This window comes from Sabethes cyaneus, chromosome 2 (assembly GCF_943734655.1).
Source record: "Sabethes cyaneus chromosome 2, idSabCyanKW18_F2, whole genome shotgun sequence".
NCBI lineage: Eukaryota > Metazoa > Arthropoda > Insecta > Diptera > Culicidae > Sabethes > Sabethes cyaneus.
Window position 1 is genome coordinate 99329109 of NC_071354.1, and position 19948 is coordinate 99349056.

The 19948-nt window shown below is 40.5% G+C and overlaps 1 protein-coding gene across 1 annotated transcript; it reads right to left on the reverse strand.

Annotated features, from left to right (window-relative positions):
• Window positions 1–4693: 4693 nt before the first annotated feature.
• On the reverse strand, window positions 4694–17925 carry LOC128735754 (ankyrin-3-like). Its single transcript, XM_053830243.1, has 6 exons — window positions 17550–17925; window positions 15106–15900; window positions 8914–9330; window positions 7019–8685; window positions 4811–5542; window positions 4694–4732 (listed from the first exon to the last, which is right to left on the reverse strand). The coding sequence occupies exons 1-6, from the start codon at window positions 17923–17925 to the stop codon at window positions 4694–4696; spliced, it is 4026 nt and encodes a 1341-aa protein (XP_053686218.1).
• Window positions 17926–19948: the final 2023 nt, after the last annotated feature.

Below are 19948 nucleotides of genomic sequence, written 5' to 3' on the forward strand. Positions count from 1 at the left end.
TCAGATTAACAGTGCAAAATGCGGTACGTTGCATTAAATGATTATCACAGTAGTCTAAATAGTCATAAAAGGGGCAATATCTATCCAGCTTTTTACGCGCTATAATGGCGGACGCTATAAATTGTGTTCGTAATATGTAAACAATCTTTTTGACAACTCTGCATACATCAAATTTGTCACTCTTCTCTTGCAACACTACCGTACTTTTTCTTTCGTTTACGACAAAGAAGGAGAGCAAAAATGTGTGAAATGTAAACAAAACTATTGCTCTCCTCCTTTTGCGGAAACGAAAGAAAGAGCAACACTGCGCCGTACAGCAGAAGAGTCCCCAGTTTTGATGTATGCAGAGTTGTCAAAAAGATTGTTCGCATATTACGAACACAATTTATAGCGTCCGCCATTATAGCGCGTAAAAAGCTGGATAGGTAACAAACATATTTTTAACTGCTCGTTTTATCATTGAACCCAGGTAACCGCTAAGCACTGAATTAAGCTTGAAAGCTGCTCTATTAAAATTCACTTGAAGCACTATGAAAAGCTGATTAGATGCTCTAAGCGAGCTTTATTGCCGTTACCGGCATCAAAAGAGATTTTGAACACTGCTCACACTTGCAGAAAATCTCCTTACGAAAGTACGTGTGATAAAAGAAAAAATGCTTCCCTCTCTTTTTGTCTTACGAAAAATCCTGCACCGACGATAGAATAAACATCAACACGAATCTATATGGCATATACAGACGGATAATATGCAAGAAATATTTCTATCCAGCTTTTTACGCGCTATAATGGCGGACGCTATAAACTGTTACGTAATATGTGAACAATCTTTTTGACAACTCTGCATCCATCAAAACTGGGCACTCTTCTCATGCACGGCAGTGTTGCTCTTTCTTTCGTTTACGCAAAAGAAGGAGAGCAATAGTTTTGTTTACATTTCGCACATTTTTGCTCTCCTTCTTTGGCGTAAACGAAAGAAAGAGCACGGTAGTGTTGCAAGAGAAAAGTGCCAGATTTGATGTATGCAGAGTTGTCAAAAAGATTGTTCGCATATTACGAACACAATTTATAGCGGCCATCATTATAGCGCGTAAAAAGCTGGATAGGTACATGTATGCCATCACATAAAAAGAAAATAAAAGGTAGGTAATTCTCCCAAAGCGCACCTTATGGAAGAAACCATGGAAGAAATGTGAAAAATAAAATCTCTCCCTCCATTTCACCTTGATAAGCAAATCAAACATCCGAGTTAGCATTTTTCTGTAATTTAAGTAGAGCTATTGGCAGCTGACTCGCAACTACCATTTACAGATCAACTGGTAAAGGCGTTGCCCTACTCCTCCAAGCCTCGTAATCGACATATTTGGCTGGCGGTTCAATTCTAACCGAAAAAGAAAAATAACAAAAAAGCAATCTTGTAACGCGTCAACAGAGTATTAAGGATAACAGAGAGGGAAGATAAAAAAGGATGTATATATTTTTCGAATTTTTTTATGTTTGATGTTTTACCGTTACGCAACAGGCGTTACGTTTTATGACATTTGTAAATCTCCAAGCACTAATGTAGCCGTATATTTCGCCAAAACCGGCTTTCTAGTAGCTTTTTATAGGCATATTGAACTCTGCTGCACGATATGGTGTGCACCATAGGCTAATAAAAAGCTAGATTTCTGCTGCTTTAAGTGCTCACTAGTTACTTGGGTACTTCAAAAAAAAGTTGAAGGGTCTTGGCGCGGATGTGTGAATCCTTGAGCTCAAAAAGAATGCCACTGAGAAGGATTCTGCCTACAAAGTGCTGGCAGGAAAGGTCCTCGGCCGTAGCGTACAGATCCGCGCACTAACGCCCGAGATGACTGTCTAGCTTAAAAACCTGGACGAGGTCACTGAAGCGGGAGAACTAGCACGAGCTCTTAAGGAGCAATGTAACGTGGTGGTGACTACCGAGGCAGTCGGTCTGGGCAAGGGACCGGCGAGAACCCAGGTAGCAACAAGACTTCCACTGGTAGACGGGAGCCCTGCAGCCCTGAACGTAGCTAAGCTGAAGATGGGACGGTCCGTATGCCCACTGAGCATGTTCCAGCACCCGGAGGCTTTGAACGAGGGCACAAGTCCTGGAGCTATAAGGGGCCAGACAGAAGCCACCTATGTTGAAGATAGCGAGGGACTGTACTGCGCCGCCTAAGTGCCTGATATGTACCGGCCAACGGGACGCTAAGCACATAACAGGAGGCCCAAAGTGCCCGGAAGGCGCGCCGGCGACTAAAACACGGGCGTAGTGCAGGTAACGCAACTAAACTTGAATCACTGCTTTGCGGCCCAGCAGCTGTTGTACCAAGCAGTTACTGAGTCGTTGACGGACATTGCTATCACCTCGGACCCATAGCGCATCGCTGCCGGAAACGGTAACTGGGCCTCGGATAGATTCGGGATGGCGGCTACATGGACGACAGGTAGGTTCCCGGATCAAGAGGTTGTGTCAACTGCAGACAAGGGATTTGCGGTTGCCAAAGTGGGTGGAGTGTTCTACTGCAGTTGTTATGATCCGCCGAGTTGGTCTATCGAGCAGTTTACGCGGATGGTAGACCGAGTATCAGTTGTGCTGACTGGTCTAAGGCCGGTGGTTGTGGCGGGCGAATTTAACGCTTGGCTGGTAGAGTGGGTAAGTCGACGCACGAACCATAGGGGTAGGTTTTTGCTTGAGGCTCTGGCAAAACTCAATGTATACCTGGCCAACGTCGGCACCATAAGTACCTTCAGTAGGAATGTTGCAGAGTCTATCATCGACGTGACATTCGGCAGTCCTGGTCTGAAAGGAGGATAGACAATGGCTACTCACAGTGACCATCAGGCGGTTCTCTATGGCGTAGGTCAGATAACGAGGTGGCAGGCGGCGGGTAGAGCCAACACTCCAACCATCCGTGGATGGAAGACATCATACTTCGATTCCGAAGTATTTGTGGAAGCGATCCGAAGATATGCCCGATCCGAGCGCTGATCATTTGGTTGAGGTTCTGTCGAGAGCGTGACGCCACCATGGCTAGAAAAAGCCTACCTAGGTATGGTAGGTCACTGGCTTACCGGTGGACAGAAGAAATTGCGAAACTCCGCGGAGCGTGCTTTCGTGCGGGAATTATGCAGAGCTCGTTCGGACGAAGACAGGGCAGAATGTCGAGTAGCACTTGTTGCACGCGCTGCACTTACGAGTGGGATAAAAACTGACCTGACCTCAGGCCGGTGTCGCTGTACAGGCTTCTGGAAAATTATTTTAAGAATCGGTGCCGCAACCAAATATCAGCGTCGGGAACTGCACTATTTCATCAACGCGTTCCTTGAAACTCCTGGGAGTCATGGTCGACAAGCTCAAGTTCGGGAGCCACGTCGACTATGCCTGAAAGAAGGCCAGCCACGTCGACTCTGCCTGCTTGGCGGGCCGGTGTGGTCATCGGCGTTAGGTAGCAAAAGCAATCTTGCAAAGCTGGAAAGCACCTATTGTCTCATGTGCTTGAGAGTGGCGAGTGCGTATCGCAGTTTCACATGACGCAATCTGCGTCTTAGTGGGTATGATGCCTGTTGGCATCATCATTAGTGAGGACGTAGAGTGCTTCAACCAACGTGGAACTAGAGGCAAACGGAGTACCACAAGATCGGCCTCGATGACCACATGGCAACGGGCATGGTTTGATTTCACAAAAGGCCGGTGGATGCATCGACTTATCCCGGATGTATCCGGGTGGGTCAACAGGCGCCACGGCGAAGTCAGCTTCCACCTGACACAGATTCTGTCAGCGCATGGTTGTTTTCGACAGTATCTGCACAAGTTCGGGAATGCGGAGTCCCTCGCGTTTCCTAAATGTGTGGAAGTAGAGGAAACTGTAGAACATGCTTTCACCATATACCCACGTTTCGCGAGCGCGAGAAGAATCATGTTGCGGAGCAGTGAGCGGACAGAACACTACTCCGGATAACTTAGTCGAAAGAATGTGTTCCCGCTAGGACGTCTGAGGAGCGGTCAATACGGCTTTTGAGGCTACCCAGATCGTACTTGAGCTACAAAACTGCTGGAGAGCCGATCAACGGCGAATAAACAGCTCAACTACCATAGTTCAGTAGTTATCTGAGAGAGTGCGTTAAGCACAATAGCCCCTCTGTGAAGTAATACCGATAAGGTGGTGCCAGGGAGGATTGAGGCTGGAGACTCGAGTAGGGTTTTAGTGGATCGGGATCCTCACGCCCCATTAGGGGGGCGGAATACCCAACCCTACACCCTAAGTTATCTTCTCAGGTGTCTGATAGTACCGTATCTTCCCAGGTGCTTAGCAAAATACCCTACTCGTAAAAAACACATATAACTAACATATAAGCGGTTGTTGAAGGACTCGATGAACCACCTACCCATGGGAGGGATATGGAAAATACAGATGCGAATGTTCCACAATAATCCCATTGTATACTATACTTTTGTAATAAAATAAAAAACTGAAAAATTAAAGATTTGTTTTATTTCTCTAGCTTTATGTAAAATATTACGTGAGGTTTTACAAGGCTCGCTTTCTTGAAATTTTCTTGTTATTTATGGCGCTTTTTATGTCAATGCCCAAATGAAATCGTTAAATTTTAGATACATTTTTGTTAATGACAGAGATTTTATTTGGAAATTAAAGACAGTATGAGTAAGATTCTGATAATGAGTTTCACCTTACGTTAATAAATCCTTAAACTCTATGAAAAAGTAACCCTGTAGAAAACATTGCTATTGTGAGAGTGTTTTTTGCAAATGCATTATAGCGGTCGCCAAAGTTCTATGCTTATTTACTAAAGCTGTTTGCAGAATAGTGTGTCCTTTGTCATTACGAGCACAAGTAATTATTTCCACATCTGCTTGATCCATTGACTGCAAATTGTGGATAATTTCCATTTGTCCTTTACACACCTTGTCGAATACCTCAGCTGTTAGTTGCAATAGATTTCTAATCTCTTGGTCGTTACATAGATCCAGGGGAGTTTTACGCTCATTGTTTTTCGGATTATAAATTGCTCCTCGCTTTAATAGTGTCCGGGTAACACCTTCGAATCCATTTTTCGCAGCTATGTGCAGTGACGTAGTTCCCGCTGCAGTTGTTTGAGCATTGATGAAGGCACTCAATTGCTCTGAGCTAACGGTTCTCAACAGCATGTCTGTAATTTTTTCTGAACCTGTGTTGGCGGCAGTATGTAAAGGAGTATTGCCTTTATCAGTGGCGAGCGTAACATCAGCTCCGCCTTTCAAGAGATCCGACACTGCTGTTACATCATGCTTGCTGACAGCATAATGTAAAGCTGTTCTACCAAATTTATCTTTCACGTTAACATCCGATTTATCCAGTATCATTTGCTGATTCGTTAATACATTATTCAAGATGTGTGGATCGATTTGCATTTGTCGTATTTTATCAATTTTTTCCATCTTCATCTGCATATCCAGAACACTGCTATGTGTAGAGCCAAACGTGTATTTCATTTTATCGAAACATTTTTGCCATCCTGCAAGAGCCTCATTTAACTTTTTCTGAGAATATAGTACGTTACCTAAATTATATTCAGTTAGTAATGTGTTTGGGTGGTTCGCACCCAAGAATTTGCGCTGTAAGCTTAAAACTTCGTGATACTTTTCAAGCGACTCCGGGTACCGCTTCAAATTGTATAATACTCCGGCAATATTACTTAATGTTCGCAAAGTATCATTATGATGAAGGCCGAAAATCGTTTGCTTCTTTTTCAATACGGCTTCATATATTTTCAATGCCTCTTCGAATTTACCTTGATTCGAGAGTACCATACCGATATTATTTTGTGCACGGATAGTACTTGGATTATTTACCCCATATAATTGCTTGTACGCTTTAAACACTGTTTCGTTATTCAGTAGCGCTTCTTCGTACATTGACAAATCATTGAGTACCAATGCCATGTGTAATTGACTCTCTAATGTTTCTAAGTGCTGTCGTCCCAGAATTTGAGCTTGTTTTTGCAAAACTTCGCGGTATATATGCAGAGCTTCTTCATTTCTTCCCACAATATGCATCATAAATGCCATGAAGCTTCTTGTGCTTAGTGTTTCTCTTTTTTCACTGCCGAAAATCTCAGTTTGTCGCTCAAAAATTTGTTCCAATATGCTGAGCGCTTCTCGATACGAACCTTTCGCATACAGTGCGCTAGCTATATGCGTTTGAACATCCATTGTGCACGGACTATCGGAGCCTAAAATTCGCTTCATATTGTTGTAGATAGTGGTGTAAATGTGTAATGCTTTGTCAAATTTGCCCTCATTCAACAATTCTAGCGCTCGTTCGGTATCCGCTGCTATATTGCCTTGAACGAGAAGCTTTAATTCTTCCATTTTCGCGAATTTATTTTTCACTGCGCTTATTAGAAGCGTATCGCCTGCGTTGTCGCGAGCGTTCAGCAACGCGTTTAATGTTTCAGAGTTTTTAATGTTTTTTATTTCCTCTAAAATTCTAGAATTGTTTCCTTCCACTCGCTTGAATGATCGTGATACCAAATCAAAAATTTGAAGAATAACACTGTTTGCAGCATAATCCTTTGGAGTTTTATTATCACTGTCAATTGAATTATATATTGCGCCGCATGACAAAAGACTGATTGCGATTTTAACGTGGGAAAGCTTTGATGCATAATGCAGAGCTGTCATCCTTTGGTCATTCACTGCGTTAGGATCGGCACCAAGTTGCAAGAGTACTTTTACAATTTTACATTGTCCTTTCATTGCTGCATAATGCAAAGATGTTTGACCTTGGACATTTTTTGCTTGTACAATTGCTCCCTGTTCTATACAAGATTCAACATCATTCTCGAGATCGCGCTTGGCGCATAAAAACAGTTTTTCTGTGTTAGTCAATATATCAGACAGACGTCTGCTCCTGGTCATGTCCAATGGTAGGTTATTTCCTTTCATTATTGGGTTATAACAAGCACCATTCTGTAAGAGGCACTTTAAAACGTCTTCGTGATTCAAACAACATGCCAGGTGCACAGGGGTAAGGCCACACGTATCTTTAGCATTGATGTTTGCCCCTTTCTGGATTAAATATTGTGCTATGGCTACATTATTATTTAGTATTGAATAGTGCAGGATTGTTTGATTGTTATTACCCGGTTCGTTAATGTCCATGCCTTGTTCGATGAAAAATTCAACGACGTCTTTGTAACCTTCCCTAGCTGCGACATGTACGGGCTTTGATCCGAAATTATTTGTAGCGTACATATCTGAACCACTGTTCACAAGATATTTAACCGTTTCTAGTTTTCCCTCTTGAGAAGCGATATGCAGTACAGTAAAACCATCGTTGCCTCGGTCGTTAAGATTGAAATGTTTATATTGCATTAAACATTTAACAATGGACAGGTAGCCGTGCGATGCTGCCAATTCTAGTGCTGTTCTACCGTGATTATCTTTTGAATCTGCATTTGCACCATTGTTTAGAAGTATCTCCACGACTTTCATGTGACCTTTTCCGGCCGCTATATGGAGAGGAGGCCCATCAATATTTCTGACGTTCACATTTGCGCCACTAGCAATCAATATTTCAACAACCTTAGAATGACCCATTTCAGCGGCACTATATAGCGGTGTACAAGAAGCGCCTCGTAAGCCGTCTACACTTGCTCCATGTTGTAAAAGAATTTTCACGGTGTCAGGACGTCCTACCGTTGCTGCCAAGTGCAACGGCGTAACATTCTCTTTGGGATGCTTTGCGTCAACATGTGCTTTGTTTTTCAGTAACAATTCAACGATATCGTTGTGACCTAAGCACACTGCGCCAAACAGGGGTTCGTGATCTTTCCTTATGTGAATTCCTTTTTCGAGTAAAATTTCAACAATTCTCTTGTGATTATGCCTAATAGCAAATTGCATTGGGGTGATTCCTTCGATTTTTTCATTTATATTAGCTCCTTTAGCTAGCAGCATACCAACAATCTCTTCGTTACCACTCTGAATAGCAGCCAATAGGGGAGTAAAATTATCGACACTTTTAACGTTTACCCTAGCTCCATGGCTAATCAGTAAATTAACAATATCCTTATGTGTACCCAAAATGGCTGCATGAAGCGCCGTCATACAGTTTATAGAGTTAGCATCAGTTGAAGCTCCATGTTTTATTAAGAAAGCAACTGCTTCTGTGTGCCCATTATAAGCGGCTAACATCAATGGAGTCCTTTCGTCGAAGTCTTTGGCGTTAACATCTGCCTCATTAGTTAGCAGGATTTCCATTGTTTCTATGCTACCATATTGAGCAGCTGCATGTAACGGCGTGGTACCAGTGGAACTTTTTATGCCTGTATCCGCTTTATTCGCTATTAGTATACCGACGACGATGTTTTTACCTTTCTCAGCAGCAACATGCAGTGGAGTTAACCTATACTTGGTTTTAGAGTCGATTTCTGCACCTCTTTTGATCAATTCTTCCACGATCTGGCTGTGTCCACTGTGAGCAGCACTATGCAGTGGTGTTGCGCCAACAGATGTGCGACTATATATGTTAGCCCCATTATCTAACAACATTTTTGTAATTTCGATATGGCCAAATTGCGCCGCAGCATACAAAGGACTTCTTTCCTCAATCGTTTCAGGCACATCGATAAATGCCCCATTTTTCAGTAAAACTGCTACTATTTCTTTATGACCGTATTCTACAGCGAAATATAAAGCTGTACAACCATTTATAACTCTGGCGTTTACTTCTGCACCATATTGAATCAAAGTATCAATTATATCTAAATGGCCATTTATGGCTGCAGCGTGTAGTGGCGTATAATTTCGGTAATTTTTGGCATTAACATTGGCCTTATGCTCCAGTAAGAACAAGCTAAACTCCAAACTTCCATGCTCTGCTGAAACATGCAGTGGGCTAAACTCACCCAACACACCATCTTTCATATTGCCAGGTTCGGTATTTCTGAAGAGCAGTTTTGCAATTTCGACGTGATTGTTAATGATGGCACTGTACAATGGCGTCAAATCACCATTGTCCCGTATAGCTAAATCCGCATCATTGTCAAGCAGAACTTCAACGATATCTTTGTGACCATTGTGTACAGCTAAATGTAAGGCAGTTTTGCCTCTAGCGTTTCTGACGTTTACATGTGATCGGTTTCTTTCTATAAGAAAAATAACGATTTCACGATTACCGTGTTCAGCTGCTACGTGTAGTGCGGTCCGACCGTCGACGTCTTTTGCTTCTAAGTCTACACCATGCTCCATAACAAATCGAATAGTCTCCAAGGAATGTCCTTTAGCAGCAAAATGTAACGCTGTCCACATTGCTATATTTCTACCTGTTGAAGAAACAAATTATCGGTAAATATTGTTAAAGAAAATCAACATGTTTCTAACAAATTTCAAATATTTAGCAACATTATTTAGAACAGCCATGTTGCGGTCCTCCAAGGAACACCGTGATAACTCCGGAATTATGTGACATATGGTCATGCTTTGCAGATATTATGAAAATAGAGAAATTTTTAGAGAAAATTCCCAAATGAACAACAATCGATCATCGATATCACCTTCTGCAGCCCAACGGTGCTTACCAACATAGGTTGGAGGGTGTCAAATGAGTACACGCAGTGACCACCAAGCTATACGGTACACGATTGAATGACGGATGCTACGGCCACGCGGGTTGAAGTCGACAGGGAGGAGGTGGAAAGTGAAGTCCTTCGACAAAGACCTGTTCGTTGAAGCACTCCGCGCAGAGAGCAACCGCTCGAACGAAAACAGTTCTTTTCAACAGCCCCACCGGAACCAGAAACAGGAGGGCTCAACGTGCGAGATGGCTCCACCAGGTCGAAAGTGATTTGCGACTTCTGAGAAGACTGGAAACTTCCATGCAAAATGTTTTCAGATAATACCACGAATTATAATGGAACACAGAGAATTACGATTTTACAATGATTAACAACAACCCAAGAAAGTCGGGTATGAAATGGGGTAGGCAAACGAGAAAGCGTCCAACATAGGAACATAGCTTTCGCCAGCCCAAGCCTCCACGTGACCATACCCGGTAATACTCTATTGAGTAGCTAAGCTAGGAGGTGCGATACTGCGTGGCTCACGGCTGCCTGATCTCAAAACTGAGATTTTAGACAGACGGTTGAGCCGCACGGTCTTGTTATCGGGTAAGCTTAATATGTTATTTTAATTCAATTATTTGTTTCGTTTTAGTTCAACAAGCACCTATACAGTAAAAGTTTGGCCGTACTAAGTTTAAATAATGCACATGGAAAGAAGGAAAAATTAATTTATTTATTGGCTATTAGATGCACTGATGGAAACTCAAATGACGCGATAAGTAAGAAAATGTTATATTGACTCAATCAGCAATTTGGTAAGATCGTTTCAAATCGCATTTTTCACATGTTACCATATACGGGTCGACTCTTTTGGTAATAACATACCAAGCGAGTTGAAAGTCCGAATGTAATAGTAAAATCCAAATGATTCTAGTATTACCTTCTGGCGGGGCTTGCTGACTAGAAAATGATTCCGGAATGCGCTTTAATACCGTTTTTGTTTTTTAACCTGGGTTAGTTCCAATCTGACCACTGAATAAACAAACATTTTTGGGAGAATAAACAAACGTTTTCGGGTTGTCAGTTTATTGCTAATAGGGGGGTTGAAACTGTAGAAAGACCCGACGTCTAAAAAGTTCAACCTAGAACGAAATTAAGTCCAACATGAGTGAAAAAATAAACGTTTTGACAGCCGTTCGATTGGAACTAGAGCGAATCTAATCTAACCTAGTTCCAATCGAACGACTATCCAAACGTTTATTTTTTCACTCAGGCTGGACTTATAGCGTTTTTGTTTTTTAACCTGGGTTTATTCCAACCGACCACTAAATAAACAAACATTTTCGCGAGCATAAATAAACGTTTTCGGATTGACAGTGTATTGTTTATTGCAAGCTTCAAACTGTGAAAAAACTCAGGGCGAACCCGTCGTCTAAGAAATGCATCCCAGAGCAAAACTAAGTTCAACCTAAGTGAAAAAACAAACGTTTTGACAGCCGTTCGATTGGAACTAGAGCGAACCTAGATTGCACCTAAGCAAAAACAAAAACGGTATTAATTTTGCTCTAGGTCGGACGTCGGGTTCGTCCAGGGTTTTTCTACAGTTTCAACCCCGCTATTAGCAATAAACTGACAACCAGAAAACGTTTGTTTATGCTCCCTAAAATGTTTGTTTATTCAGTGGTCGGATTGGAACTAAGCCAGGTTAAAAAACAAACCTGTTTTAATCCACCTAGTGGTGAAAGGAACCTTTGTTATACGGTCTTACTTGCTATTTGAGATAGAAATCGACACGTCTTCGGAACATAATTCATCTATTGGTTAACGATGCATAGTGCGTTGGTTTACATAGGACCCTATTCTGTAAGTCACGTCGAGTGTCACTTTGCTCGACTAGTCGACTTTTGGTATTATGTAAGTCACACGCGACCCGATTTTGTCGAGTAACTCGACTGAAACTACCGCCAAAAAGCTAGTGACTAAACGGTTAGCAAGTGACGCCTCAGCTAGCTTTGTTTTGGTCGTGCATTGAGCCGCTATGCTGCCCGTTCTTCTTGCACTCGACACTCGACAGTGACTGAGTCGAGCCGAGTTGCTCGACGTGACTTACAGAATAGGGCCCATAAAATTTTTGGAAATTGAATAAGTTCACGAAATTTGAATAAAATAGGAGCACTTATAAATTTTGCTAGATTCTTTTTTCAAGAAATTGCTGAGTAAGTTGTTTCTAATATGAGTAAGTGTATGTTATGCAAGTAAGTTATGAAGAGTAAGTTATGAAATTTTGCAGATACATTCGCAATGTATAACCTTTCGTTTGATACTAAAATAATTGAAACTTGATACATTATCTTAGTCAAAATTATTATAAATTATTCTAAATTTTGATGTGTTGTACACGATTGTCCATAACTTTCAAATTAAACGTCGAATCAAAAAACAAATCAATAGTGATCTATTAGGCTATATTGCCTCTAAAATGAGACTAATAGCACAAAAATCGGTTTAGGCATCTCTGAGAAACAGGCGATAATTATTACCTTGTCAAAACAGGTTTTTTAAGGTTAACTTTTAAACTACTTGCTGTTCTCAATAAAATTTCTTGACAATTTTTATATTATAGCAAGAGCTTTCATTTGGTACTAAGATCATTGAAATCGGTTGTCTAGTTCCGGAGAAAATCGTGTCTGGCAGTTTTCACATTTTTACTCATAACTTTTAAACAAAAAGTCGGACCATGAAACAACACAATAGTGATACACTAGGCAATAGTACTTTTCAAACAAAAGTAAAATCGAACAAATCGGTTCAGCCATCTCCGAAAAACAGGCGATAGAAAATGAAGCGCACACACACACATACATACATACATACACACACAGACATTGCTCAGTTCGTTGAACCCTATCGATTGGTATATGTGACTCGGCCCTCCGGACCTCGGTTCGCTTTCGTGTTTTTCCACCAATTACTAAACCTTTGTTATAGTATAACAAAGGTAAAACGGTATAAGTTGGAACCTAAACAAAAACAAAAGCGGTATTACGAAGTTTCAGAACAAAGCATACAAAGACGATGTAGAATCTAATAGGTACCCTAGTTTTGATAATCAACAAAATTGGTCCCCACTTTCAGTGCTAGACGTGCTAGAGGTAGAGCTACAAAACTGCACCTTGATAAAGATCCGCATTGTTACTTTGGAAAACTCTTACTGAAATGGATAACTTCTGCGTACTCTGTTAAGCAGATTTCAGAGTTTTATTTCTCATGCTACTTATGACGTCAAAAAAAAAAAAATCCCACTGCGATCTGGAATATCTCCGGGAAAAGGGAACCATAATTTATCAACTTATTTTTTCACTAAAGGAGGGTATAGTAATGTATGGTGCGTATAGAAGGACTGCCACGGAGATATACCTACTTCCTTCATATGGCAATACTGCCGCTCTTCGCATAACAGTCCCGTTTATATAGGAAACTCCATAGAAAATGTGACGGTTATGCAAATAGCGACAGATTGATTGAAGAACAAGTACATATTTCAATATGCTGAAAAAAAGATTCATTCATTATTTGAAGGAACATTACCTTTAATGTCCGCACCGTTCTCTACGTATTGTCGCGCTTTCGGCAGGTTTCCTTCTTCCAAAGCCAGAAACAGCATTTCTTGCATTGTTATTGTACGTAGATCATTTTCGTATTTTTCCCTAATACGATTTGCGTCATTCTTTACTAATTTTCCTATTTTTCGTCTGTTTTTTGTTATGTCCCCCTCGACAAGTTTGTTGGCATTCAAAATTACCGCAGTTGCAGGATTGAAAGGCAATATCTCAATTAGGGAATTATCATGTGCCAGGTGGTTACGTAAACTTTTGCCAATTAGCAACGGAGTATTTTCGTCCAAAAACAATAGATTATTTTCCAAATATGGTTTTGAGCAGTCCAAAATCGACATTATATCGAGCACAAGCATTTCTAGTATTGCTTGTAAACGATTGTCGTTCATATAATGTGACATATTTTCGGTCAAACTGAGTGTGTTTTTGTTTATAATATCTTTTAGTTCCATGAGTTTGGAAGCCAAATGCATCTCGCTGTTGTAATTTAATTTTCGTGCAGATTGCGGTTTATCATATATTACATCTTTCGTCAGTTTTTCACAAAGGTCCGTAATTGATCGAATGTGTCCTGTTTCCAACAGAATGATGTTATAAATTTCATGAATCATGCTTCTAACCTTCTCAATAATCGATGGATTGTCGCGTTCAGTTATCTTAATAACACTATATATGGCATCTGCCAAGTAACCGATGCTTTGATATGCATTGGATTTTATGCGATGCTGCTTTATTTCTAAATTATAATTTGCACGAAATTTGACGTCTCTTAAAAATTTTTCGTCGATTTTATCCTCTTTTACGCTACCGTGAAATGCTTTTAGGATCGCAACCATTGACAAATAGTTATTTTCATTATTTTTGCCAGGGAACTCTGCATTCTCGATAGCAATATCTAGTTTACCGAACAATGCTTGAATCTCTTTTGTGTTGTGCGAAATGACATTTCGCAAATCTTTAACGATAGCTCGTAATTTTTCATGTTCAGTCATTATGAAATCAGTGGTAACAAATCGGTCTAAAGCAACGTTTCTCAGCTTGCTAGTGGATTCTCGAATATCTTGCTCGCTTTGACAATTAGCTATTATTTGTAATACATTTTCAACTGTCTTCAGCTGAAGTCGATACAAAAGCTCAGTGACAACGTTATCAATTTTTTTAACATCATTTTGGATGGCTAGGAAAAATGCTACATCCTTGCACGTTTCGATCTCGACTCGTTGTGCGAGCGAATGGCCATGCGAAAGTGAATTTCTTAGATCGATGACTACAGCACGTGTATTTTTCGGTAGTGAAATGCTTAAAAAGTCACTTGTAACGTCGGATAGCTTCGGAGATTCTAATGTGTTTTTCAAAAATTCACCGATAACCTGAAGAACGCGCATAATTATTAATTGACCCTCTTTTTCATTAGGATTAACCGACAATGCCAGTTTAATGTATTTGCTGACTTTTCGCAACGAATGAACATCTCTTATTTGCTGATAATCTTTATATAGATCTGCAAATTCTGGGCATTTACTTACTATATTAGTAATTACTTTCGCGCGTTTGATCTTTGGAAGTAGTGACAAGTTATCAGGAGTTGTATTTTCCCAATCGGTTTGTTTTTCTTTGAGTTTTTCGATGAAAATCTCTAAATATTGCAATATCTTTTGTGTATTTAACGTTGCGTTGTAGAACAAATTTATTTCTAGTATTTGCACATGGGACAGTATAAACGCTACCAAACAAAATTCAATTTCTTCCCAAGGCAAGCAATTATAGGATGATCTAAGTTGTCTTTTCAAAATATGAATATTCTGGGCAACTGTTTTTGCAGCAAATAAAAATTTCCCATCGATTTGGTTTGAAATATCTCTGTATGTCTGCAACAACGATAAGTTGCAAGAAAGTAATTCAATCCGCGCTCGAACATTACTTTTGAAGTCTGTTGCATTCTTGTTAAACTGAGATTGATTCGTGAAGAAACGGTGATTTATAAGCTTTTCTTCTACAAATATTTCCATATCCTTCGACAATGGGACATTTTTTAGTTTGAGATCTTCGTAGTCCTGTGAGAGCATTTCCTCCAAATCATTCGGCGCAATTTTGTTTTCTGTACATTTGACGTAATATTTATCGAGCTGTTCGATGTCATTTGAACGAATTATATTGTAGAACGAGCAATCAGTATCGATTGGATCTTTAAGCTGGTTACGGACAATATCCAAAGAGTTTGGTATTGAATTATTGTCGCTGATACTCAAATTTTCTAGTTCTGCTAGAATACTCTTAAACTGCGTATACGTTGTCGTTGAAGCAATCTTAGATAATTTCGTTTGATCATTTTCCAAGTTCATTTCTAGCAGACGGGTTAGATCTTCTACACGAGGTTTAGTGTCCGCATAGTTGTTGAGGTTTGTAGGTAATTTTTGCAGAATATCATATGCTTCCATGTATTTGTGTTGCTCGTAAAGAACATAGAGCAGTCGCAGGTATATTTTATAACTTGCAACATCGTCAGAAGTAACATCTTTAGAACAGCTGTAATCTGGATTAGACATTGACCTCGTATCTTCAAGTAGCATTATTAGGTGGTAGCAATCCCGAGCAACACTGTCATAATCTTTGAGATGCATGCAAGATTCGATCCGTCCTTGAATGCGTGATATAAGGCGTTCATTTGAAATTTGCTCGTCACGTTCATCGGAACAAAGCAGTTGGTCGTATATATCTGTAATTAAAAATAAGTACGTTTGGTATTATAAATTAGGCGAATTACTTGACTATCGGCAGACGCGATAAGTAAGAAAATGTTATATTGACTCAATCAGTAATTTGGTAAAATCGTTTCAAGTAGAATTTTTGCACATGTTACGATAACGGGTCGACTCTTTTGGTCTTATAACATATCAAACGAGTTGAAAGTCCGAATGTAATAGTAACATCCATATGGCCGGTGTTAAGTCAGACCGTATCAAGTGACAAAACTCTGATTTCGAGAAAAACGCGTTTAAAGTTTGCTGGCCTGCATGGTGTAAGCTATTATCAATCGTTCGAAATCATAGCATAACTCTGGCTGTTTGCAACATTTATGTAATCTAATGAGAGTAAAATGTAACTTAGAAAATTCTTGATCGTTTGCTGCTGTTAACCGAAAAGATTGAAAGAATTGGCCTTTGGAAAATTTGTGGGTGAATCATGAAAACGTGTGCGAACAAGTATAAAGCCCCAAACACAATGCATACGGATTTTACTACGTTGCGGCAATTTGACAGTTTTTTCATGGGTTTTCTGTCAAATTTCCGCAACGTAGTAAAATCCGTATGCATTGTGTCTGGGCCTTAAGAATTTATTCTAACTGATCCTTTTCTTTAGTACATATATGTATGAAGATTATGACGGGGGGTCATTCAATTTATTTAGAACACGGCATCATACTCCCCCCGTTGATTCCACCGGATCAACAGTAGGACGAAAGCATAGTTTTGATACAGCTCGGCGATATTCCTTGGTAAACGTACGAACCGTAACCACTCGTACAATTCCATCTTGTCCTGGGTGGGTTGCAACGATGCGTCAAAGAAACCATCGATGTGGAGGGGCATTGTCGTCCTTTAATACTACCACAGATCCTATTTCGATGTTGGTAATCTCGTTGGGCCATTTCGGTCTAGACTGTAGGTGATGCAAATATTCAGCCGACCAGCGCTTTCAAAAATGCTCCTTCATCAACTGAATATGTTGCCAACGGTTAAGTCGATTTACTGTCACTTCAGCTTACGATGGTTCCGGAATACTCAATGCTGATTTTCCGGTCAGAAAGTGCGGCGTCAAAACCTTGATGTCGTTTGGATCATCCGAAATTGGAAACAGAGGGCGACTAAGAAAGTCGTCATCTCCTCAAATGTAAGCTTAGTGTCTCCAACGGCGCGTTTTAAATGATATTTGGCTGATTTTACACCAGCCTCCCATATCCCACCAAAGTGAGGGCTGCGCGGGGTATAAAACGCCATTAAATGCCTTTCGATGTACAAAAATCATTTACCTTTCGTTGATGTATTTGATTCTCAAACATATTGCGTAACTCTGCCAGCTCATGATTTGCGCCAACGAACGTTGTTCCGTTGTCAGAGTACATATTTACCACCATACCACGTCTGCTAATAAAACGCTGTAGAGCTGCGATGAAGTTTTCTGCAGTCAGGTTAGATGCTACTTCAATATGAATGGCCTTCGTGGCCATGCAAATAAACAGTGCAATATAGCCCTTGTATACTGACTTGTTTCTATCCGCTTCTTTGAGTAACACCGGACCAGCATAGTCGACTCCGGTATTCGAAAACACATCTGATCATGTAATTCTATAATCTGGTAGATTACCCATAAACTGATCTGTTGGCGGTGGATTGTAACGAAAGCAAACGTAACACTTCGAGACGATCCTTTTAATTAGCACTCTTGCATTGATTGGCCAGTACCGTTCTCGCACAATCGACAGCAAACCCTGCTGCCCAACATGGAAATAATCGTTATGTAACTGACGCACAAGAATTTGTGTCACATGATGCTTCTCCGGAAGTAAAATTTGATGCTTGCCATCGTAAGGAATGGATGAGTACTTGGGACGACCGCCAACCCTGATAAGTCCATCCGTATCGATAAATGAAGCTAGACTTCGATGTTGTTTTAATTTTCTTTTCCCCTTTTTCAGATCTTCGTGCAGTTCCCTAAACGATTCCTGTTGTACAAGCCTCATGATGACCAGTGTTGCCTTTGCGATTTCTTGTGTTTGGCACTCAGTTGTATTACGCACTTTCGTACACGCAGAAAAATAAATTGTAAATGCAAAAGAATTCTGTATAAATTCAACAGAAAATATTGTTCACTGAAGGCTAACCCCGATATTTTTTTGATTCTAGCTGTTTGACCTTTTAGTTCAACAATAAGTTTTGTTATTTCGAATAATAGCTAGTTTCTATCAAAGAAAAAATTGTAGAATCAAAAATAAGTATTTTTGAATTTATAAACGATCTAGTAGAAGCAAAAGGAGTATGAATTAGGTTTAAACAATATTTTTTTGATTCAAAAATATGATTCCAGTTGAACTCAACGACAGTTAATTGTTGTTTCAAAACATCATCATTTTTCTGCGTGTACGAACATTTTCGATGAATCGCAACACATACGCCCACGCTCGTTGAAGACGTCGGAAATTACTTACTCTTGTTAATTCAATGTACGGTTCCTGCAAAGTAGTAGCGACCACTGTAGTTGATTTTAGTTCAGGCAATTCATCATTAGTCAAATAAATCTCTTCTTCGGTAGAAACGGAATTTTGTAACCATAAATTCGGAGCGCCATTGAGCCACCGTTCTACCATAAGAAGTTCCGCTGGCTGTACTCCGCGCGAAATTATATCGGCGGGGTTATCCTGAGATCGCACATAACACCAGTTTTAGTTTTGAGTTAACTCGTGCACCGTTGCGACGCGATTTGCCACAAACTGATTCAAAGCAAGCGGCGACTTTTTAAACCAACTCAAACACACTTGTGAATCGGTGTGAAGTGTGACAGTTGAAAAAGAAATTTTCATAGCTGCAATCGTTTTCTGCACTAGACGGGCAAGAAGTAGTGTTCCGCATAGTTCAAGCCGAGGAATAGTCATCGGTTTAAAAGGTGCTGCTCTCAACTTACTACACACCAGCTGGACATCAACTCTACCATCAGGAAAAGTACATATCGTGTATAAAACTACTCCATATTCACGCTTGGAAGCGTCCGAAAAACCGTGCAATTCAACTGACACTGCTTCGCTGGAAATCACACATCGTTTTTTGCGCAGTTCATTAATGGGTGGAAATTGTTCTCGGAAAGTAATCCACACCTTGTGTTGTTCGTCAGGCAATCTGTCATCCCATCCTAGCTTGATTCGCCACAAGTCTTGCATTAGAAGCTTGGCCGTCGTAATAATGGGACCGATATAACCACATGGATCGAAAAGAAGTCCAATAGCAGAAAGTACACTGTGTTTTGTTGGTGCTGCACAAGACATCTTATCGATTGGGCTGATATTGAATGCGAAATAATCATCGTCCGGGTTCCATATCAAGCCAAGAGTTTTAATCACACAATTGATGTCAGCATCTTCGAAATTAACTAGTGTTTCTTGCAGATCTGATGGAATACCATCGCGAACAGCTTCACTGTTGGTACAAAACTTGTGAATACCAAATCCACCTCGCTTGAGCATTTCAGTAAGCTGCTTGTAAATTTCTATTACCTCCTGCTCGGTATTGCCTCCTGTAAGAAAATGACCTTGGCTGCAAGGGGTAAATCGGCAGCTTCATCTTTTGCAAGTTGCATGGGTGTACGCGTTGCTAGGTACGGTGCACTGGCGCAACCGTACGTTACGGTGCTCAGTTCAAATGTTCCCACGTCGTTGTTGGAACTCAACCAAAGTATGCGTTGATATTTTCTATCATCCTTACGAACTCTAACCTGGCGATACATTTTTGGAATATCCGCTGTTAGTGCTACCGGATAGCAGCAAAATCGCAACAGTATCGTGATAAGATCGTTTTGCACCGTAGGACCTACTCGCAAAGCATCGTTCAGTGTGATACCTGACGTCGTTTTCGCCGAAGCATCAAACACGACACGGATTTTCGTAGTTCCTTGTAGACAGCATGATGGGGCAGGAAATAGCAATCATCGGGATTGTCATGGACTTCAACCATATGCCCTAAAGCTAAATATTCTTCCATAAATTGAGTATAACG

What these genes read in the sequence shown, in the direction of transcription:
- LOC128735754 (XM_053830243.1), bottom strand. Translation starts at nt 17,925, where the DNA reads ATGAGGCTTGTACAACAGGAATCGTTTAGGGAACTGCACGAAGATCTG. An exon ending in GAATGCAACAGACTTCAAAA is followed by an intron (nt 9,331 to 15,105) that starts GTAATGTTCGAG and finishes TTTCTTCAACAG; the next exon opens with GTAGAAATATAGCAATGTGG. An exon ending in GCCTTACCCCTGTGCACCTG is followed by an intron (nt 5,543 to 7,018) that starts GCATGTTGTTTG and finishes CTATATTCTCAG; the next exon opens with AAAAAGTTAAATGAGGCTCT.